General features: G+C 39.0%; 1 protein-coding gene across 1 annotated transcript; it reads left to right on the top strand.

Annotated features, from left to right (window-relative positions):
- Window positions 1-1,052: 1,052 nt before the first annotated feature.
- Window positions 1,053-21,904, top strand: LOC144628885 (coatomer subunit gamma-2-like). The gene is made up of 27 exons (XM_078486995.1): window positions 1,053-1,179; window positions 1,266-1,318; window positions 1,415-1,495; window positions 2,473-2,544; window positions 2,919-2,998; window positions 3,771-3,795; window positions 4,098-4,148; window positions 5,783-5,875; window positions 6,854-6,940; window positions 9,438-9,554; window positions 9,804-9,844; window positions 10,051-10,105; window positions 11,913-11,991; window positions 12,439-12,617; window positions 13,188-13,288; window positions 13,987-14,059; window positions 14,196-14,274; window positions 14,512-14,676; window positions 14,993-15,068; window positions 15,677-15,780; window positions 16,445-16,588; window positions 17,362-17,433; window positions 18,066-18,208; window positions 18,845-19,016; window positions 19,343-19,440; window positions 20,280-20,418; window positions 21,162-21,904. Exons 1-27 carry the CDS (start codon window positions 1,140-1,142, stop codon window positions 21,389-21,391), a joined length of 2,649 nt encoding a protein of 882 aa, XP_078343121.1. The 5' UTR covers window positions 1,053-1,139; the 3' UTR covers window positions 21,392-21,904.
- Window positions 21,905-23,393: the final 1,489 nt, after the last annotated feature.

The raw sequence follows: 23,393 nt of genomic DNA, 5'->3' as shown, positions 1-23,393 counted from the left end.
GTTTAGTTCAGTAATGGATTGGGTTGATAGAATTCAGTAATAAAAAGTATTCGATTTTTTTTTTCGATTCGGACTCAAGCGGTCACAATCGTGTACCGATTCGAGCTCTTATTAGTCCGGGTTCATTTGTACCAAAAATTATGATATTGTGAGCTAAGGTCGGTTGTGCAATCAGTAATTCAGGGTTATATTCTCCTGCTTATATATGTAGGATCCTCAAAAATCTGTTTTAGGTCAACCTTTGAAGTTTGAAGTTCTGCCATTTTTCGGGGGTGGAAGCGGAATCATGAATCATGAATCGTAGCTGTAAAATTAGTAGGAATCATGAATCTTTGTGTTTAAAACTTGGAAATCATGAATAACAAGAGATGACTAAAAGAATCATGAATAACAAATGAATGCTTCCATCGATATTGTAGGCTTGGGAATATAGAATGTAACAACAATTAAACTGATGCGTCGTTTTACTAAATTCTTAAAAAATGTACTCCACAAATGGCCTGAAATCGCATTTCTGAGCATCTAATTTTCAAAATTTTCTGGGGGAGCATGCCCCCAGACCCCCCTAACGAAAGCAATGGAAACACGAATGTACCCTTGCCTTCACATCTTCATCCTTTACTAACTTTACAGTGATCAAGTATGTTACACACCGTGAATATTTAGAAATAATTTAGCGACTGAAAATATTTAACATCGTTTTTTCGGTATAATTCCATGCCAGAAGAGTCTCCACTTGGAAAAGGAGAATCTCTAAGCAGGGAACTGGAATGCGCAACCAGCCTGTAAGTGAAAAACAACAGAAACTGATAACACGTTATTTTGAAAGCTGGATGAAAAGAATGAAAAATGAATCATGAATATCGAATAAAATTTATAAATGAATCATGAATCATCGGGGCAAAAAAGACAGGAATCATGAATATCCATAGTCAAATGATTCCGCTTCCACCCCCGTTGGATTCAAAAAGCTTCAAAGACACTGGGCACTAGCTGTTATTGCGCGAAGACTGGTAAAGAAAATGGATTACCGCTGTTCATCTATGAGGCCACGATTACTTCCCGTCCTGCTTTGTTCTGCCACGTCTCCATTTTGAAGGTCACCATTTTGGCGAGATTTGGGTGATTTCTGAGGCAAAATGCAGTACTTACGACGAGATAAGAAGGACGAGGAAGACGGTAAATGATTTTTATGGCTTCTTTATACTTCCTGCTCAAACATTGAAAAAAATTGAGTTACGATTTCACGTTGTTACTTGTTTTAGGATCGCAATCGAATCCATTTCAGAACCTTGACAAAAGTGCGGTTCTTCAAGAGGTAAGCTTAAAATATCATTTGTTTCTTGTTATTTTTTTCTTTTTCTTTCTCCGTTTTAAACCTGTCTCATATTTTAACACCTTTCCCTTTTTCTAGGCTCGCACATTCAACGAAACGCCGATAAATCCACGGAAATGTATTCATATTTTGACGAAGATTCTGTACGTTCTGAACCAGGTAAGACCGGCATTTTTTTTCCTGACAGTTCTATGTGCGCGGATCGTGAAATGATTGTGTCTAAAACTTAAATTATTAATTATTGAAGTCTTAATTTCTACTCATGTACATGCACAATAAGGACACACTGCCAGGTAGTCAGGTGACGGGAAAAAAATACTTGTAAGAAAATCATCAATGTGGGGATTGCCCACCACATTTATGAATCTGATCTTAGACTTGTTGCAGTACTGGTGTTCAGTGATATGCGAACTCTGAAATTTTCGTTTTTCGCTGCCGCCAATGATAATTATGACGACAGCCAACGAACCATGAAAACAGAAACAAACAAAATGGATTGAAATCCACCAATCAAAACTGACAGACGTGACCTTTTGACCTGGTTGAAGTGAACTTCTGTTTCCCGAGACATCCACTAAGATGATTGACAGCAGCAGATAGCATAAGCTGTTGGTTGAGGATTGAATTTCAGAGTTTGCATATCACTAAAAACCGCAATAAAGAGTTGAATGGATCAATTCCATCTTATTGGACACCTTTAACATGGAGTGCGTGTAGTACCCTGGGATACTTTTGTTATTAACTTCATCACCCTCTAACACCACAAGTCCCAGGCTTCATTATATTCCATGTAGGTTAAGCTGAAGATCTTCACCGTGGATCAAGAACCTTGACATACAGACTAATAAAAAACCTTGGCCTATCTTTGGCATGTTGTGAACAGAATGCATGGTGGCACAAGTCCATTGCCTGACTTTTGATGAACTCATGCTAACAGTGATCAACGTTAAAATTCTCCCCATGATATCAGTGTGTAATCACATATATAAAAGTTGCAAGAATGTATGAAAGTCACCAAGAAATTGTCCTTCAAGCGAATTCTCCCAACTTCTACTGTAATATGGTGACCACAAGCTAAGGCTAGGGAGAGTCTGTGTGTTGATGTTTCATTCTAAATAACTATTACTCTATTGCAGGGACATCATCTTGGTACAACAGAAGCTACAGAGGCATTTTTTGCCATGACAAAGCTGTTTCAGTCTAAAGATGTAAGTTGGATTTTCTACCAGTTGAGAGCGCTAAAAAATTTGTAACTACTGGCTACAGTCAACAATCGCCTTGCGGACACCTCGCTGCTACAGACACCCCATTATTACGGACAGGAGTTGAAGATCCCGGCTAATAAGAATTACTTAAAATACGGACTTCCTGTATTACGGATACCAAATGGTGGTCCCAAAGGTGTCCATTAAAGAGGGAGTTTACTATCTGCCACAAGATTTTACAAGAATTTTAGCAAAAAGCTTACTTTATTTTTAAGTATGGTGACATAATGTTGTTTTTCGGTGTACATGATACAGCAATATACATGTATTTTTAGTCTTGTAATTTTGTGAATTTTTTTTATTTACTGGAATGTTAGGTGATGCTCCGTAGAATGGTGTACTTGTCTATCAAAGAATTAGCCAATGTTGCTGAAGACGTCATCATCGTTACCAGCAGGTAATGAGTGAAATATGTTGTATTCTTGTGGAAATAAATGATGTGAACAAAAACAGTTAAATACATGTAGTAATTTAATTGGGAGCTATCACAGTGTAATGATGGGTTTGCTGAACCATGGATCAAGCTTCACCGCGGTAAAACGTAAAAAATAAGAAAACTGCTTCAAAGATAAGGTTTTTATTTCCACTGTTCAAAGTTCAATACTTAACAAGTATTCTCCTGGTTTACTAAATTGTTTGGAACTTTACTAAAAAAGTTTTAAGTGTTTGAAAACGCAAAATGCCGACTGTCGGCGCCATTGTCAATGCAATTTTGTTAGGGTGCGGAGCATTTTAAAAGTAAAGAATCCCGTTTGAGGGAACTGAAAAATATATTTACCCTCAGCAGCTATTTTACATATCCTTACAGATGCTTCCACGTTAACATGAATGATTTCTCTCGAAATAATAAAACAAAAACAGCCTCAGATGTTTGACCGCGGTGAAGGATCAAGCATTCTAACACTTGATGCATTGATGCCATGATGCCTCTCTCCACCCCAGTCAAGTTGAACAAATAAATACCAGCAAATTTGATGTTGGGGGTAACATTAACCCTGCAATAGACTAGCATCCCATCCAGGGAGGTGTAGAAATGCTCAGTCACTTCATGCTATGGGAACAGGGATACCCCTCTGGTCTGATGGGCTTCCAGGCTCTAAAACAAACTTTACCTAGTAACGTTGTCATTGTTTGTACACTAATTTTGATTATTTTTTTGTTTTCCACAGTTTGACCAAGGACATGACTGGAAAGGTATAATTGTTTTCATCTAATGATCTTGGCAATTCTACTGGCGTTTTAAGGAACTGGCTCTTAAGTTCTTTTCATCTCTTTTTTACATGTAATCAAGATATACATGTATGTCTCAAAGAAAATAGTTCAAAATGTTGGTTATTACAGGCATACACTGTATTATTATTATTATCTCTTTTAAGCATTTGAATATAGAGATTATTATTTCACAAGTAATTTGAACTCTAGATACAATTCTACAGTCTGTTTTGGGTGAGGAATGGCATAAAGTAATGCTCAATGTTTTTTCTTTTGTTCTTCAGGAGGAATTGTACCGTGCCAGTGCTATCCGAGCCCTTTGTAAAATCACAGATGTAAGTTAATCCCTTATTCTTTATTTTAAATTTACTCAATTTTTTTTTTCCTTTAAAACAAATCAGCCCTTTCAACAATCATGTTAAGATGGTTTCCGCACAATTTTCGAGCAATACAGGCAAAAATAAAGTTACCAAAAAGACCTCTTAGTATGGCAACAGTTTTAGTACAGCTAACAAAAACCTGCCAAAAATTAGCACTCAAGCTGACCCCGCGAGAGAAAAATGGATTTGAAGTTGTCTTTATTTCAGTTAAAACGGACGTCTTGCGCCAGTTCAAAACAAAATGGCGCGCGTTTAATACATTTTTTCGAGGTTTGACTTTAATTTTCTCGAGAATGCTTTAGAATTTAATTGCGGGTTCACTAAGACAAATGAATTTCGATAAGATCTTTTAAATAGTATACAAAATGTTGCCGTGCAATGAGTAGATTTTTGGTACTTAATTTTCGCACTCATTGCTCGAACTTTCAGCGGAATCCATCTTAAGTTTTTTATTATAAATAATTATGCCTAAATGGCTTATGGTTAATTCTCCATTGTTGGCCTCAGAGGCCAAGATCCTTTTGGGCAGTACCAAAAATATTGACCTGTGTTCTGCTTATTGTCTGGTTTCCATCACATCCAAATGGTAGCAAGTAATTTAACAGTCAGGTTTCAATGTTAAGCTTGATATTGAGTGTCTGGTCAGGGTCCGAAATTGCGCCTTCCTGGTCGCCAATGCGACTAAATATTGAGAGCTGGCGACCAGAATTTTGCAACTGATCGCCCGCTGGCGACTAAGTTGCTTTGTAAGAGTATTCAGAGAAATTGATTAACGATAAAATTCGGAGCCGTTTTTTAACAATTTATTGACTCACTTTTTATCTTGGCGATGTCCTTGAAATAACACTGAAGTAAATTTCTCGCTACATAATGTATAAACTCCCCAACAGCTCAGCCAACAGCTGCGATCAACACGATTCAAACATTGCGAGCCGCCATGTTGTTTAACTCAGCGGTTTTCCCTATGACGCTATTGCGGGCGCGCCGAGCAATGTGCTTTCGCTACGACGTTCCACGAACGCAACATGTTCTTGTCACTGTGTTGAATGAAAAACTACCTGTTGAAATATGTCAGAAAGTTGGTGGAAATGATGTTTTTTATATTTAAGAGCGGAATGTTTGAGTAAGACTGTTAAGTATTTTCCGTTTAAATGTTAGAGAGTTAACATTCGATAAAGAAGACTTCTTAAGACTCTACTTATAGGCAAGTACAGCATTTCTTTGAGTGGTTACGGTCTGTTGAACTGGCTTTGATATCGTCGTTGTTTTGTGGTTTAATTAAGCTGTTTTTGAGTATATTAATGGCCAAAAATACACTGTAGAAAAACAAGTGTTTCATCTTTAAGTGTAAAAGAAAGTCAATCGAAAAAATTGGCGACCAGAAGTTGACATCTGGCGACTAAAACTTTCGGTCCGGTCGCCAGCTGGCGCCGATGTAAAAAAGTTAATTTCGGACCCTGCTGGTACATGCGAGGCTCTGTGCACTGTAATTAAATCAGACGTACACCCCTGAACCAACAATGTCCTGTGGAACCTTGTTGTTATTGTTTTGGTCTTTGCCTTTATCTTTGACAAATATTCTTTTGCAGAGCACAATGTTGCAAGGAATTGAACGTTACTTGAAGCAAGCAATTGTTGATAAAAACGCCAGTGTTTCAAGTGCATCCTTGGTTTCTGCTTTGGTGAGTGTGACCAACATCAAATTTCTCCTCACAATATCAAGACTTCATCAATAGAAACAGTTATGAGAATTGCTAAAATCAGGGTTCTCAGTTAAACCCGTAACCCATAACACCTGTCACGAGTGTCACTTGAAAGTGTTACGGCTGTCAAAGCACTGCAGTCAATAGATTGAAGTTACATAGCCTTTGGCCATGTAGTTCCCTGATACGGGTAAAAACAACACAGCAACAGCTGCTGAAATTTCTATTGAGAACCCTAAAAAAAGGTCCAATGGAAATGCTTTGATCTTTTAACAAATTCTCCCAATACCAGGGGCCACATGCCCCTGAAATTTGTGAAATAATTTATGATACAGTTAAATGTAATCATAGTTAACGACAAGGAGCAAGTCATTAGGTAAGCATGTTTCTAGTGTTTCAGGCGTTTATAGCGTTAAGCGTTTGGCTGTGTTTGTTAGTAGCGTTCTGGTGGTGTTCACATGGTTGCTGAAGTGCTGGGTCGAGTCTGGTCCAGCAGTGTTTCCCTTTGGTACATGCGTAGCTATCCCATGTGCTTGCGTTTGTTGTTCGTAGTTCGATCGGCGTGGCGTTTTGTGTTAGTTTGTAGTAGCATTCTCAGCGTAAAAACTTAGGGTGAAGTGCACACACATATAAGCCTTGTAGCCCATCAGGCCAGAGCTTAACCCGGTTTCAGTAGCATGTAGGGACTAGTTAGGAATATTTCTTCTTCCCCCTGGATATCAATGGGATGTTAGTCTATTGCAGGGTTCCCCCAGCATTATTTCTTTGGTACCCATTTATACCCCTGGGTAAAGAGAGGCACTATAGTCCAGAACACAACACAGTACCCCTCCAGGGCTTGAACCGGAATTGCTTGGTCTGGAGTCCAGCACACTAACCATTAGGCCACTGCGGTTCCCTTAAAAAAATACTTTAAAGTATTTCATATGACTAACACAGTTTATACTTTTCTTCAAGCATCTTATGAAGCCAAATTATGATGTGGTAAAGCGCTGGGTGAATGAGGCACAGGAGGCAGTGTCAAGCGATAACACCATGGTCCAAGTAAGTGCAGGGTTTTTTTATGATTTATCTTTTTTTAGCAAGAATGATGACACATTATTTGACTAATAATATTTTTGATGTTCCTTGGTGTCAAGTAAAAATTACAATCATGTAGATTTGTATTTATAATATTTTTATATTTGAGACAAACGTAGATAGTTTTCACCGGCCAAGTGAAACAAAATGGGAATTTTTTTTTTCTCACACACCGCTGCGGCCTAAGTATAAACATATACAGTCAGGGCTGTCACTAAGGGCCGGGGGCCGGGGATTTTCCCCGGCTACAACGACTTTGAGCCCCGGCTACTTTGATACAAAACCAAAACATTGGAAAGTGAAAAATACATCAAATGACAAAATTGTGAATTAAAAAACAAACCAATAGTTTATTAGTACTACTTATTTTATCACCTTTTAAAGAGAGCAATTCACCATTCATGCAATACTGTGGTTGAAAACGCGTAAATGACGAACATTGCAATCTTCCTTTGTAAGCACGTGATTTTACGACGTGTTAGGTTCATTCGGATTCTCTCGTTGTCGGAGTTTCTGGTTCCGCGTGGAAATGTCATCGAAAAAACGGAAGGCAAAAGTGATTTAAATAAACGAAGAAAACTGGATTCCTTCTTATCTTCTGGTTTGCTTCAAGGTAAGATTATGTTTACCTGAAGAAAAAACAGTTTGGGCTTCAGCATTTCTCTTTCAAATCAATCATTTGAGATCACGAGGATGAGCCGTAAACGAATTTGCACATGATCTGGACGTGCCATAGTTGAACAATGAACACTTTTCACGCAAAAAAAGTTGGCGATCAGTTAACTGCAATCTTCCAACATTATGCATGTGTCCTCTTGTCCTCCTCTTGCCCGTTTTAATGCTACGCCTGCTCGTCAATAAACACAGATCAGTCGCACAGGGATTGTATATCCGTTACAGTTATTACTTTGTCCGACAAAAATTAGGCTTGTCCACGTATTCTACATAGGTGCAGAAAGTTTGGTTGTGTGAATTGCTCAAAGCAGTGGTTTTGGTTCAAGAGAAGCAAGCAAAAACAAACCATTTTGACATTCCCAACACGTTCCCAACGCGACGTTTTTTTGCTCTTGGTCACGAGTTATTTTCACTCATTCCCAGTCTTCACAAGTCAGGCCGTTTCAAATCCCAAAATAAAGGATAATTTTCAAAAACTTGTCAGAGTCTTGTCAAATGTCGTAGAGAAAGAGAAAGTAGTAGGTTACAGTGGTGTAAAAATTGCAAAAACCAATTCATATTGGGAACAATTTTGTTGTTTCCTAGAACACACTCACCGCCCCCCATCAACAGCCAACACTAGAAAAATCTTGTCCCCCGGCTACATTTTTCATTTCCCCACCTACTTGAAAAATTAGTGACAGCCCTGTATACTTAGGTCATATGTCCTGTGAGGTGGGCAATTCCTTTTTTTTTGCATCCACCATTGCCGACCTTATTTTTTTCCTGTCATAAAAAAACCTGTGTTTTAGTACTGTACTGTTAGTTTAAACAAGTCAATATTTGTGCATGGACTATATAAGCAGTAATTGTTTAAGGGTTAATTAGGTACTTTTTTGAGCTTTCAGAAAGTTGGTGGACATCAAGTTTTGTTACCAGCAGTTTCTGAACTCTTGCATCGTCAGATGATTCTTTTGTTTAACAGTGCAAGAGTTGCAAAAACTGTTTGGAAAATATTTTTTATTACATTTGAATATTTTTAATGACATAATAAATTATGATCATAATATTCTTGCTTAAGATAGATGTCTGGATACATGGGTCTTACTATTCAATTAAGTACTTCATGTCTTGAGGGACATTTTTACTGCCGAGAGGCACCTGAACTCTTGAATTGTTAGATGATTCATTCATCTAGCAACACAAGAGATTATGGAGCCTCTTGGAAAACTATGTCTCCACTATTAAAGGGACTATGTCACAGATTTTACCAGATTTTTGAACCGCCAAAATTTATATTTATGTAGCATTAAACTTAAAAGTACATACATGTAATGGTCCATTTTTAATAAAAAAATGGCTATATAAGAGCACAATATCTGTTAACTAGCATCTTTGGCTGCGGATGGCTCGGATGGAAACGGATTGCAATTTGAAAACGTTAGGCAAACGTTTTCAAACTGTTTCCGCGCGTATTCAAAAAATCGATATTTATAACCATAGCTTGATTTCTATTCGCAAATTAAGGTTATATCTTCCTTTAGATGTTCAAAGATAATGTTTTTTATGGGTAAAGTTGCCTACCACTTATTTCAGAACAGTTTGAACAAAAAACTGTGAAATCCCCGTGACATAGTCCCTTTAAGGAACATTAATAATTTTTCTAACTTTCAAAAATCATGCTTAAAATACAGTGTAAATAGTATTTTACTGCTGACAGGTGCTTGCAGAGCCTTGGTGCCACAGGCAGCTTACTTTTGTCTTTGGGTGACTTGGTTATTACTCTTTTTAATATTTTACTTCCTAGTACCACGCCCTTGGTCTTTTGTACCATGTAAAGAAGACAGATCGGCTAGCTGTGTCAAAGCTTATTTTCAAGTACATCAAGCAGTCTCTAAGATCTCCTTATGCCGTCTGCATGCTGGTAAGGTCTTAATATCATATTATACTTATCCTGTCATGAAAAAATTTTGAAATATTATTTTCTATGAGGTCTGGCTAGGAAAAAATGGTGAAACCTCCCCCTCCCCCTCCGAAGAAAAAAAAAATGAATCTGCTAGAATTGCTTTCTATGCACGACTTGTAGTCCAAATATTTTTTCCCTGCAGAACATTCTCTGTAGTTGTCATTATCAGTGAAAGAACAAACAGATGTTCTTTATTTGTTTTGGTAGATACGCATTGCATCCAAGTACCTTGATGAAGAGCCTGAAGTGTAAGTAGTTCGTGAGATTCACGTAAATATCGCTGACAGATCTCTACATGTACCTGCCAATAATATTCCCTAGCAGTTAGGTCAGTAATTCGTGCAGAGGGCTATGACCACATGGCCCTCTAAACTCATTTGTCAGTGCCTGTGTTTCCACGGTGCCACTGACCTTGATGCAGGGGAATAATTCTGATATTTTCTTGTGATTTTAGTGCTGACAGCCCTGTGTATGATTTTCTGGAGAGCTGCTTGAGGCACAAGAGTGAGGTAAGATTATTATTGTTTTATCGGGCATAAATTACATGCTGTAAAACTATTTACAGAATCTTAATTTATTACAAACTACTGAGGAAATGTAATCCTTTCACTTCTTGAACATTAGAATTTCCCTGATAATTACTTGCCCCAGGGGTTTTTACTTTTTTTTTGTACCGTATTTACCCGTGTATTAGTCGATCCCGTGTATAAGTCAACCCCCTATTTTTGAGGCCATAAACTAAGATTTTTTCATTTCTGGGTAAGAATTTTTTTTGGAAAAATAACCTTGTGTTTCTTAGAATTTCCCTCCAGGTAGAGTACTTAATGAAAAACACAGCAAGTTTCAATGTGAAGTTTATTATCGTGCTTACGCGGGCGTTTTAGCAACACATGTTTATGCAGGCATTTTGTCCATTATTGTTTGAAACAGCCTTATAAAATCAAACACACTAATTTCAAACGAACCTTTCTAATTGCGGAGAGATAGTAGCGGCTTTAGTAGACAAGCAAAACACCAAGGAACATCAGAAAACTTTGAAACCCACTCGATAAACAAAGTCAAGCTTGCTTGGGGAACTTGGTAACCAAGCTACAAAATCGGCGAGGTACTGGTAACTGATAACTACACGTGCTTGCATCATGCCAGGTTACTAAGTAGCGAAGTTCGAAGCGAGAAAGATCATGCATGAAGATGTTTTTCTCGAGTGGATTTACCAGCTTTATTGGTGTAAAATGTCAGCTCTTTATTCAAACCTTGTGCCAGTGAGTCTCTACAACATTCAGGTTTATATTAAGCGGATAAATCGTAATGAATTTCGACTTGAACTGCCAATTTAACGACAAAGATAGCAAAGTGAAAGGACATCGTAACCTGTACTGTTGTTTATTTGATGTTTGTTTGACATATAAAACAATTGTTATGCTAATTGTGCAGAATTTATTTAACTGGTGCTTGGGTCGAAAATTTTGACCCGTGTATAAGTCGAGGGCGATTTTTTGGACCGATTTTTAGGTGAAAAAAGGTCGACTTATACACGGGTAAATACGGTAATGTAGTTTACAGGCATTATAAAGTGTCACATGTGCAATACCGTAATGATTCGATTTAGCGCCTTCCTTCCAAATAAGCGCCCCCCTTCGAATGTGTTTTTGAAAATAAGCGCCCCTATTCCAAAAAGCTCCCCCATTCTTATAAGCACCCCTATTCTTAATAATAAGTACCCCGATTGTGGATAACTGCCCCTACTGAAGTCATTAACGCCAACTAGATAAACTCCTGACCGTTCACCGTACAGTTCATGTATATATTTACTGCTGAAATTTACAATTATTTTAAAAGTAACTGAACTTATAATAATTTCTAACTGTTACAGTTTCTGTAATTGTTAGATTGTTTTTCAAAAAATTAAATAAGCGCCCTGTCCCGAATAAGCGCCCTGTCTCGAATAAGCGCCCTCCCTTGAGGTGCCAAAAGTAAATAAGCGCTCCGGGCGCTAAATCGAATCATTACGGTAAGCCTTCTTTACTTTGTGTTTACAGCACTGTATTGCACAGCAGTAAGACTTAGTTACGACCCTCCTCTCAAGTTTTATGTTAGGGTTACAAATGAAGACACCCCTTACCGCTCCTCTTAACTCCAAATTTCTTTGTAAGTTTCTTTGAAACCTTCCCGTATTCCAAACTTGTTTGTCAGCTAGATAGGTGTTAAAAAGCATTTTAACCCAAAGGTTACCCTATATAGTACATGTACATGGTTTCCAAAAATAAGTAGATTGTTGCTTAATGTTAATGACTGGTTAATCTGTGCCTTACACAGATGGTTATCTATGAAGCTGCTCGTGCCCTTGTGAACCTTAAAAATCTCAAGTCCAGAGATCTATGTCCAGCAATTTCAGGTAGGCACCAAAAATGAAGTCACGACATACATCCAAGTTACGCCAAAATTCTTGAAACAGGTGTAAGTAGCAAGAACAAAAGACTGTTTCTGGAATCCTTACATTTTTTCCTAGACAGAAACACTGTAAATGAAAGGGCGCCCTTCCCAAGGGTTTACGCATCGCTGGTTGCTCCCCAAGGGGGCAACAAACATTAACGTCGACCTAGCTTATTCAAATTGTGATTCTCGCAAAAACCATGATCATTCCCTGATGAAGACCACAGAAGGCAGTCGAAAATTTAGAGACTCTTATATTTTAAAGATCCGTTTTAAACGTTTTTTTTTTTATATATTTTACGCTAAGATGTAATCCTCTTCTTATTGATCACAACCTTTCTGTGAAGCTCGGCACATGAAACGAATAATAAAATCACATGATGTCACTTATAAAGCAATTGTTCCACAGTGCTACAGCTGTTCCTGAGCTCACCACGCCCCACCCTGAGGTTTGCTGCAGTGCGCACATTGAATAAGGTGGCCATGACCCAACCCATGTCTGTGACAACGTGCAACTTGGATCTTGAAAATCTGATCACAGATGTCAACCGCAGCATTGCTACGCTGGCTATCACTACTCTACTGAAGGTTAGTTGAAAAAGAGCTACAGTATGCTAAGAGTGTGGGAGATATGTTTGCCTAATGGGTAGTGCATTGGTTCTCCAGATGGAGCCATCCAGGTTTGAACCCTGCCTGGGGTCACTGCATGCCTCTCTCCACCCAGGTGTACATGTATACAAAATGGGCACCAGCAAACTGTAACAACAAGTTACAACCTAACAAAATATTGGCATTACCTGTGATGGACTAGCATCTCATCAAGTGAAGTAGCAAAACTCCTTTTCTCTCCATGCTTAGTAGAAAAACAAGAGTTAAGTACATTGGAACTGTGATATAATGTAGGGCCGAGGGACTGGCAAAATATGTTTGCTGTAGCAAAGATTTATTGTATTTGGGTTTTTGTCAATATAATTATTTTACTCTAAATGGAGTGAAGAAAATTGTTTGCTATACTGAGGACTTCATAAGATAGAGGTTGCTGAAATCAAGGTTTGACTGTATCAGCAGTTGTTTTTCATTAGGGTTGTGTAGTCTTGCCTATTGTATGACTGTGGATATGAGACTTTTGTAACTTGATGTTCTGATTTTTTTTTCCAGACTGGTAATGAAAGCAGTGTTGATCGCCTTATGAAACAGATCTCATCCTTCATGTCTGAGATCTCGGATGAGTTCAAGATTGTTGTTGTTGATGCCATCAGGTCAGTTAATACAAAAACATGGGCGCACACCATTAAAATTATTTTTTATCTACTGGCAGAATTCTTGCATGCTTATAACTTACAAGAACTAATTGCTGATGATAGTATGGACCAAGAAAAAGACAATCCCATAATGCAACAAATTTGACAATATTATCTACCTTTCTGTACACAGTTCAGGTCTATGAAGCTTGATAATAATTTTTGTATAGCCAAGTTTTGGGGAAAGTGTTGCAGCTTTTGCGATATTATTATTATTTATATATTATTTAACCGTGGTGAGTTGCAAGAACCGAAATTAGAGTTATCGGGGTAATTTGACTCAAATTTTGTTCAAGGGAAACAAAATTTAATTCGAGTTAGCGGGGTTTTCGAGTTATGGAGTTCGAGTTAATTGAGTAAAAATGACTGAAAAGTGGAGTCAAATCCAAGAGAAATGGAATTTAGTTCGAGTTAGCGGGGTTGTTCGAGTTATCCAAGTTCGAGTTACTGCGGTTCTACTGTACTAAGTTTTCAGTGGATGAATTTTTCTTCAAGCAGACAAAAATACCGAAAACCGACAGATTTTCGAGTGTTCAGATTCACTTGTTAGAGCCTGTTTTCCTTCCTTGAGGTCAAGGCATTAATTAAGTCAAGATTCAGGTTGAATAATAATGATATTTGTAGCAAAGAAATAATGCTTTTTTTGTACATGCCAGGTCCTTGTGCCTCAAGTTCCCCAGGAAGCATCACATCATGATGAACTTCTTGTCATCCATGTTAAGAGATGAGGTTTGTACTACGTAATAAACTTTCTTGCGGTATAAATGTACAAAGTATGCACATGGTCTTCTCTTTCTTCTAGTCGATCGTAAGTTGGTTGGTTTTCATGCGAGAGTATTTGCTTTCTTGTCATTGATCTTTTTAGGGAGGATTTGATTACAAGAAAGCCATTGTGGACACGATCATCACCATCATTGAAGAGAATTCAGAAGCTAAAGAAGCAGGTAATTTTAGTTTTGTAGCCGTTTTTGCAAAATTTAATATGTAAATAAAAGGTTGAGCTTATTTGTTAATTCACCTAATTCAAGGTCAGTAAAAATTGTTTTGAGGTCAGTGAAAAGTCAGGGGAAAGTCAGGGAATGTTTTGGGTTCTAATGAGTGGCATCCCTGCTGTTATTGAATAGTGCTTTGCCTGTGAGTGTCATTGCCAAAGCGAGTTAACACTTTTTTCCCCCAAACAGGCCTGGGCCATCTGTGTGAGTTCATTGAAGACTGTGAGCACACTGTTCTTGCCACAAGAATTCTTCATCTGTTGGGACGTGAAGGACCACGCAGCCAGAACCCATCTAAGTACATCCGGTTCATCTACAACAGAGTGATCTTGGAAAACGCTGCTGTGAGAGCCGGTAAGAATATTATACAGGCAACAGCTCATCTAGTCTGCCTCACAGCTGTTACTTGGGTTGTCATGCAAGCTTCTCCCCACCGGAAACATTGCGTGACAAGCTCAAACGACAGCTGCGAAGGAGACTACAGCTTATCATGACAGACAGCACAACTTGTGTTCTTCAAGGCAACTTAGTTTTCTTCTAAAGGCTTTGTTTGGATGGTCACGCAACGAGCCTCTTCACAGAGTGTTGCGTGACACTCAAGACAAACTAGTGGTACTCGTGCATTTTAACCAATAATTTTGAAAGTAACTTGTTGTATGTTACTCTACAGCTGCCGTGACATCTCTTGCCAAATTTGGAGCTCACTGTGACAGTCTGTGTTCAAGCATCTTGGTTCTGCTTTCAAGGTTGGTTGAGGGTCATCCTCATTTGTCGTAATTTCGCTTTATCTTATAGCATATCTTATACTGGTAGTCTGTCTTTTCTCTTAGGTCTCTTAGGGTCGGAGCGCGCGGTTATATCAGGAACGAGCAAACTGGTTGAACTGGCGGGTGGATGAGAAGGGGCGTGGGGCGAGACGAGAAAAGACACGCGCACTCTTATCTCGCCCCAATCCTTCCTCGCGCGTCTTAAACCCTCCCTAGCCTCGCACTCCCTTACTAAATTTCGAGAGAAAAACAGACTGCAAGCAGTCTACTTATAGCACAGTAATCTACACCAAGTCAAACCCAGGATCTTCTGATGTTTTATATTAATCAGCGCCTGCATGATAGCCTATTCTACTTAGCCCCTTTTCCGATAGTTTCCGATGATTCGCGTCCAATCAACAATGGCGCAAGCAGTCATGGTTACTCTCAGAGTTTGTCACGTCTCCATGACGTCACCAACTTACGTCATATTGCGGGAACGTGTACGCCGAGAACTGCTAGCTCAGGAGACTGGATTTCAGTTGTAAACACCACTTGCTTTTTGTTCTCTAATCTTCTTATGACGTGTTAATTTTTTTTTATTATAGATGTTTGCTGGATACCGACGATGAAGTGCGAGACAGGGCGACATTTTATGTGAACATTCTGAAGGAGAAAGAGAAAGCGTTGTCTTCGGGCTATATTTTGAATGGTACGTAGCCAATGCAAACAGTGAACTCTAACTTAAGTCACACTGAATACGATATAAACACAAAAGTTGGTATACCCTGGAAATTTTGGGGTGGGGAAGTAGGAAAAACGTCTGACTAGTTTACTACAACTTGAAAAAGTACGGAGAACGTCGTAACTGTGTCCTAACATAGTAACATAATTTTATAGTACATGTTGCAGTTAGTGCTGAAGTACATGTCACAAGGTTGAGTTACTTGTAAGCGTCTTTTCCACATTTATGCAATTATTATGTACTTCTTGCCCTTGTTGCAATCTTACCCATCCTTAAGTTTTTAAGTGAAACGAGTGACAGCTACTCACTACTCTTTGATCCTATTGTTACATTTAGATGTTCTGACTAGTCTTCTCGGATAAGGGCAATAACCTGTATGCTTCGTCTTCTGCATCTTCAGTGTTATAATTATGGTCAGAACGGGATGATTAAGCACCTTCAGGGCACAGCACGGAGCAGGGCACGGAGTTCCCGGTGTTGTGGTCTGGCCTATTCACATGTATCCATGGGTTGGGGGTGGGACGAGATCATTACATGCATGTCCGATCTCGTCCCATAACTCTAACTGTGAAGTGCATTGAGCTTTGTAAATGCGCTACACAAGAAACATTACCATTTACGCATTCCATAGGTCTTCAGGTGTCCATTGTTGGTTTGGAGAGAGCTCTGTACGCATATGTAAAGGATGCTTCCCACACTGCTCCCTTTGATCTGAAGACTGTTCCCTTGGCAACCACGCCTATGCAGGACCAGGTTGTCAAACCTGGAAAAACAGGTAAGTCCACTTTACTCTCAGTCTTGTTCTTCTAGAACAGAATGGAATTCATCGTTCGTAATCAATCTAGCCAAATCTTAACCATCCGGCCTTGTTCCCTATTGGTGTTTTTCTACCTTAATAAACTAATATTTTGAGATGCCATCGTTTTGAAGTTAATTTTGTACTAGGTTTTCATTTACGCATGGTTCTCATTAGAAGGCGGGAACCAGGTACTGTACCAGTACGAGGAGCCTGGTTCTCAAAAGTCCCTATAACTTTTCGGCCCCATAAAGCGATTTTTAGTTATTTGTATAGGCCTGAAATTTTGTATGAAGGGAACCTCTGTTTATATTCAATATGTGAATAAAAGTCAGGTCTGAAATCGTAAGGTTTGAGATTTTGCGCATGCGTTTAGTGCAAAGTATTTAGTTTCAGATACCACAAGGATAGCATGGCAGTTTGTGAACAATATATAAAGGATGGTCGTCTTGCTAACTCACTATGAAGTGCGAATGTATCGCGAATATCGAGTATCGAATATCGAGTATCGAATATCGAGCATCGAGTATCTAGTAGACTAATCTGCGCATGCGTTTAGTGCAAAGTAATAAGTTTCAGATACCACAAGGAAAGCGTGGCACTTTGCGAACAATATATATATAGGATGGTCGTCTTGCAGGATACACAAGAGTCAGTACACGTTCGTTTCTGCCCAACTCTCCTTTTGGTGTCTTCCCACTTCAAACTTTTAATGAGACCCCTGATTTACGTTTGTATTTTGTTTATTTTAGCAATTGAGACGCCTTCTGCTCCAACCAAGGCTTCAGCACCCGTGGCAGCCACCAGGCAAGATGTGTATGCTGGTAAGCCAATAATTAAAAAATATATATTAAATATTTTCCTTGTGTGTCTAGATTGAAACACGAACATATTTAATTTATTTTGCGAACTTGTCCAAAGACCACTGAAGATTCCCGAAGAAGACTCGCAAATGTTTTGACACAAAAATTTTAAACTGAGTCCAGCTGTTAGGCTACTAAAAGTTTATGTAGTAAAATGGACGCGAACCGATGCCGGGCAAATTGTCCAGCGTCCTTAATTGGTAAATGTGTTAGGGGCAATGAACGAGCATTCCATACAGAACGAGTAGCAATACTAAATTCATGCTATTGAAAACCAGTGGTTGAAGATAAATTGTATGGTAAGGTTAATGAGAAAATATGAAATGTAACGCGAGCGTGGGACAAAGAAAAATTCTGAGTCCCTGATGGGAATCGAACCCATGGCCTCCCAGATACCGGTTGGGCGCTCTAACCAACTGAGCTACGAGAGACTCGTGGTGAGCTGGGCCATTTACTAGGTTGATATGTGTGACACGCGTCCTGCATACTGCTAGGATCAGCAATGTCGAAAGCATGATATATGTAATAAATGAGAGATGGTAGATTTGCAGCTCGGTGATGTTTGTCTTTTTTCTCTCTTTCCATCTTTCCAGAGCAACTAGCAGCCATTCCTCAGTTCTCTAAGCTTGGTCCACTGTTCAGGTCCTCGCCAAAACCTGTAGAACTGACCGAGTCCGAGACAGAGTATGTTGTGAACTGTGTCAAACACGTGTTCAATGATCACATTGTCTTTCAGGTGAGTGAATGTTGCTAGACCGTTACCCCATGCTCTTTTATCTTCGCCGTCTAAAGTCTTCCTCACTTGCAGACGAGTTCCTGTGACTTCTCATTTCTATTTGCTATTTGTCAAGTTTGTAGTTTGTTTTTTCTTTCAACATCCGTTATAATTAAAAAGCCAATATTACGTTGTTATTCAGCAAAATAATTTGCACGCCAAGTGCATATATGGTTAAAAAAAATTGTTATCCGTTATATGTACAAAACAGATATCCTGCGATATTATTTATTTAGTATTTTTAATCTTAGTTAGGACCTTTCTGAAAACCACTGTATAGTGAATGATGGCTTCCTAGTAAAAGATAATTATTATTATATACGTAGGCTGCCAAGATTCGTCCTGATTCTTGCAAAGCGCTGCAGAACCACAGTTTTCTCGCTATAAATTGCGTTTCGTTAACAATTTGTTGAATAACAAAACAATAATCCTGCTAAATCTTGCGGAATATCGTCTGATTTTAGCCCACTTGGCCTACGGCCTCAGCAGCTGATTATCAGCCATTCAGGCGATATTCCGCGCTATTTCGCAGGATAACTGTTAATTATTTTAAGGTAATCGAGGTAGGAATGAATGAATACTTTGTCATTGTTTCAGTTTGACTGTACGAACACCTTGAATGATCAGATCCTGGAGAACGTCAAGGTAGAGATGGAGCCGTCTGATTCTGATTTTGAGGTGGTGGCGTATGTGCCACGCCCCTCGCTACCTTACAACACACCAGGGACGACTTACACGCTGATTAAACTACCTGAAGACGCCTCATCAGGTTAGTAACAGTGATCAATAACTAACTTCTCCTGATAATATCAATACAATGTCAAGCAGGTAGGTGATGAGAAGATAGGAAATCATCAACTAGAGAATATTGTCTTGATGTATCACAAAATTCTTAGAACAAACATTGAAAGAAATATTAGGGGAAGTGTCCACATTTCGCGTGTGATACTTGTTGGTCATTTTGCGTGCGCGCGCGTGCTGCGTGCTTGCTTGCCTGCGTGCGTGCGTGCGTGCGCGACGCGCGCGTGTTCGCTTCACGTGTTAACACCCGGGTTCCTGTGTTATTTCTAAAACTGCTTTTGTTTATTCTTTCAGTTACTTGTACGTTTACCAACACGCTCAAGTTTGTGGTTAAAGACTGCGACCCTAGCACAGGCGAGCCTGATGAAGAGGGATACGAGGACGAATATGTGGTATGTGTTTCTCCCCCTTTCATTCTATATTCCCTTGACAACGGTACTTAAAAGAAGAAGGAAAAGATCAAATGAGCCACTTGATTTCCAATCGAGATTTCCGGATTTTTTGGCTGAATGGAAAGCACCCCGGTGCGTGGATGATAAGATGGTGCCGACCTTGCATAAAATGTTGAAATTTCCGCTCCACTCTCTACCTAAAACTAAAGTGCATTTCACGCGAGTTTTTATTTTTGTTTTTTCTTGCTTGCTTCAACAAACGTTTTGAGGGTTAAACAAATATTGAAAACCTTTTTAATGTTTGTTTGTTTTCGTTCAAAATATGCGCTAGTTTTGACTTTCGAATCGTAATGTCACCTTTTAAATAATAGCTATTGCTTTGAGAAAGATATTATTCAATCAGTGACACAACTCCGTACTCGGAAAAAAAAATGCGAGTTTTCCAAAAAGGAGTCGAACCAGTGGCCTTCCGAACACCGTTCGGACGCTCTTTCACTAAACTACGGGAGACTCGTGGGAGCTAGGCCATATAACTAGTTTCAAATGTGACAAACGTCCGGGTACTGCTAGGAATAGTATTGTCAATGAAAGAGATATGTATGGAGGACTTTATTCAAGTTCAATTCAATCAATCAATCAATTTATTAATGTCATGGCGCGGGATGAGGTTGCCCTTTGTATCCGAGCCAGAGGCTAAAAAAAAAAAAAAAAAAAAAAAAAAAAAAAAAAAAAAAATATATAAACATGTTAAAATTGCATGACAATCATGTAACTTGAGTGAATGCTTTGTTTGCTGACTGTTCGATGTTTACAAAGTTTTGCCTTACCCTACCCCCAAGCTTGAAGACATAGACGTTCTTGTCGCCGATCACGTGCAGCGCGTTCACAAGACCAACTTCCTGGCGTCATGGGATGAGATTGGTGACGAGTGTGAGATGCAAGACACGTACGCTCTTACACAGATGAACAGTCTTGAAGGTAAACATGTTTTTAAACATTTTTCCTCCTTTTTTCCATTTCACTTGCAAGATAATGAAAAGCAGACAGTTAAAATTGTGTATTGTGTTTTGTTTTCCTTCGCCGCAGTTGTTTGGGCTCGTCACGCAATGATGGGCATTGCGTGACAAGCTAGTGTTTTAATATTTTTAACGTTACGCCTGTAAAGCGCTTTAGAACTTTGAGGATATTGACGCTATATAAATATTTTATTATTCTGATTAACTTAAACAGCAGCTTCAAAGGAGACTTCTGTGCTGGTCTAAAGCATCGGATTTTACCACGTTGCGTTACATCTGATTTGAAGACTATCACGCAACACTTGCTTCTATAGTCACTAAAGGCAGTTTTTTTCATACGTCACTCGGAGCGCGCTTCAACTAATCCAGACACCGATAGCTTTCTTGTAAACTAATACTGTAACGTAAATCTGTTCGTAAATCTGTTCTAAAATCTGTTCTAAAAATCTGGTGGTGGATCCTGCTACTCTGTAGCGTTAAGCGGCTAGGAGTGTTGCTACTCCCCTTGGATGGGATGCTAGTCCATCGCAAGTCCATCCACTCCCGGCGTTCAACGCAGCTTCCTCAATAGTTGTCCGGCGAGTTCCCGTCCCTCCCCCCCCCCCCCTACCCCATCTCAAGTCTTAACCAAAACCACCGCGCCCACCCTTCAGAGTGAATAAACTTTCTAGTTTGCTGATGTTGTTTTTTGCCTTTCACTTACAGAGGCCGTCAAGCAAATTATCGAGTACCTCGGCATGCAGCCGTGTGAACGATCCGACAAAGTAAACACGGAACGGAATTCCCACGCCCTGTTACTAGCGGGGGTGTTCCGAGGGGGACACGATGTCCTAGTCCGGGCCCGGCTGGCGTTCGATCAGGGAGTCACTATGAACATCACAGTCCGTAGTGATGACGCGGTGGTCAGTGAAGTCGTGCTGTCCGCTGTGGGATAAAGCGTTTGCTGTACACTAGGACCTGGCTGGCTGAAAGAATTAGCGAAAAATCGAACTTTTAAATCACTTTAAAATTTTCAAAGATTTCTGAGGGCCTTTCAAAAATTTCTGTCTTTCGAAGATTTCTGAAAATGATTCAAACTTCCTCTGTTTTCCTGAAGAATCCGTAGAAATGTGACTAAGGTTTCAAAAGTGGTTTAGACATTGAGTTTTATCGTCACAAGATAGGAGTAAAGGTGGATTGAGGGCTCAAAAGAGTTTAGCCTATCGTTGCTTTTAGTGACTTAAAAATACAGTGCGTCTTGGTAACTTTTCGGAAAAAAAATGTCTTGCACGGAATCGCCATTTAAAATGGCATTTTTGCAGAAACAGCAAGTTCAGATTTTGCCATTCATCCCATCTTGTGTTCCAAAAAATTGAATCAGTCAGAATTATTGTAAAACTTCCCTTAGCTTCTATTACAATGTAAGAGTAAACATTACACAGTTTCAAATAAACATCTTGATCAATATATCCTGGTTCCTTTGTCTTTTTCCTTTAATGTAGTATACCACAAGTTAGCACTGGCGGAAGAGTTTAAAATATCCCTGGGAATCTAATCGAACAAAGTCCAACCAAAATTCAATCAAACGCAAATTGTTCGATTCGGTTCGGTAATCGAACGAAATCGAACATCTTAACTTTGCTGTGTGTTCGATTATCAAACCAATCGAACTTAATTCGACTTTGTTCGGAATGCACCTCTCAGCCCCTGAAAGTAGGGTAATCGAACGTTCGTTGAATACGATTGTTATCAATTAATTAATTAATACGAACGTAATTGAACGTTCGATTGTGTTCGATTGACCAAATTTTAGTACGAGTTCGATTATGTTCGATTACCGAACCCAATCGAATGATTGGGTCTTCGATTGGGTTCTATTGCCTTACGTTCGATTAGATACCCTGGGAAATATGAGCTGGTCGCTTCTAAACCCTCATTGTGTCTAAACTCAAAATAGCAATTCTCCTGACAGATTTCCATACATTTCTTTCAATGTCAGTTCCAAGAATTTGGTAGTTCATCAAGACAGTAAAAGAAAAGATTGTTGATCAAGCATGAATGGCAAAATCAAAGTGATTAAATGAGCTGCAGATTGTCTTTGATGATTTTAGTCATTCTCATCACCTGTCAGCTTAATGTTGTATTGGTAATGTAATGTGAAATTTTAAAAATATTGTCAAATCTATCGGAAAGTAAAACAGAAATGTTGACCATACGGTGGGCGGATTGAACTAGTATATTTTCTTTCCAAGTTTTCGTCTGGCACGGCCTGACTTCTTTTTACTCTTTTTCCCTGATGAAGTCAGGCCGTGCCTGACGAAATATTGGAAACTTTGCTGAAAATAAACTAAGTTCAATCCGCCTACCGTACATGACCTACGGCCAGCCTTTCTGTTTTACTATTCGTATTTATACAAATTTGCTGATCAGATCCACCAGGATCCGGTTCTTTGTATTGTCCGTTGGCACTTTTCTCAAGTTAAAAGTCTTCAAATCTATCAGCATTGTTCCCAGGATGCCATTTATTTATTTTTTACGCTGAAAAGGGCTTTAAAAATATACACAGTGCTATTATGTCCTACAGTTATCAACTTCATACTCTGTCTAGTTTTTGTTGTTTGCTGCCTCAATCTATTCCCCATCTTTTTCCATTATCCCAAGGGCAAAATATAAAATCTCCCAAGGAGTTTCCGTGTATTAAAGCAATATACCTTATTGCTACTTATTTTCGCTGGACTTAACTTTTGAAAATCGCGAAATTTAAGACCGGTGAAAACGTATTTTTAGCGTTGTTTGACGTATAAACATTTGATATTTTTTGTCCAAATCGCGAAAATTAAGTCCCGCGAAATATCGCGAAATAAAGTTCCCGCGGAAATAAGTAACAATAAGGTATAAAGGAAAAGTCTTGCAGGCCAAGCGAGTGTTGAGGGACCTACAACTGTTTACTGGTTTTGT

The sequence above is a fragment of the Oculina patagonica genome, chromosome 10 (assembly GCF_052425735.1).
Source record: "Oculina patagonica isolate OP01 chromosome 10, crgOcupat, whole genome shotgun sequence".
Taxonomy (NCBI): Eukaryota; Metazoa; Cnidaria; class Anthozoa; order Scleractinia; family Oculinidae; genus Oculina; species Oculina patagonica.
The sequence above is the reverse complement of the archived record's forward strand: the minus strand, read 5'-3'. Positions and strand labels throughout refer to the sequence as shown.

Excerpts from the sequence above, each read along its gene's own strand:
- LOC144628885 (XM_078486995.1), top strand. The coding sequence starts at position 1,140 with ATGCAGTACTTACGACGAGATAAGAAGGACGAGGAAGACG. Across the intron at positions 1,180-1,265 it reads TAAGAAGGACGAGGAAGACG|GATCGCAATCGAATCCATTT; the intron begins GTAAATGATTTT and ends TACTTGTTTTAG. Across the intron at positions 1,496-2,472 it reads TTCTGTACGTTCTGAACCAG|GGACATCATCTTGGTACAAC; the intron begins GTAAGACCGGCA and ends ACTCTATTGCAG.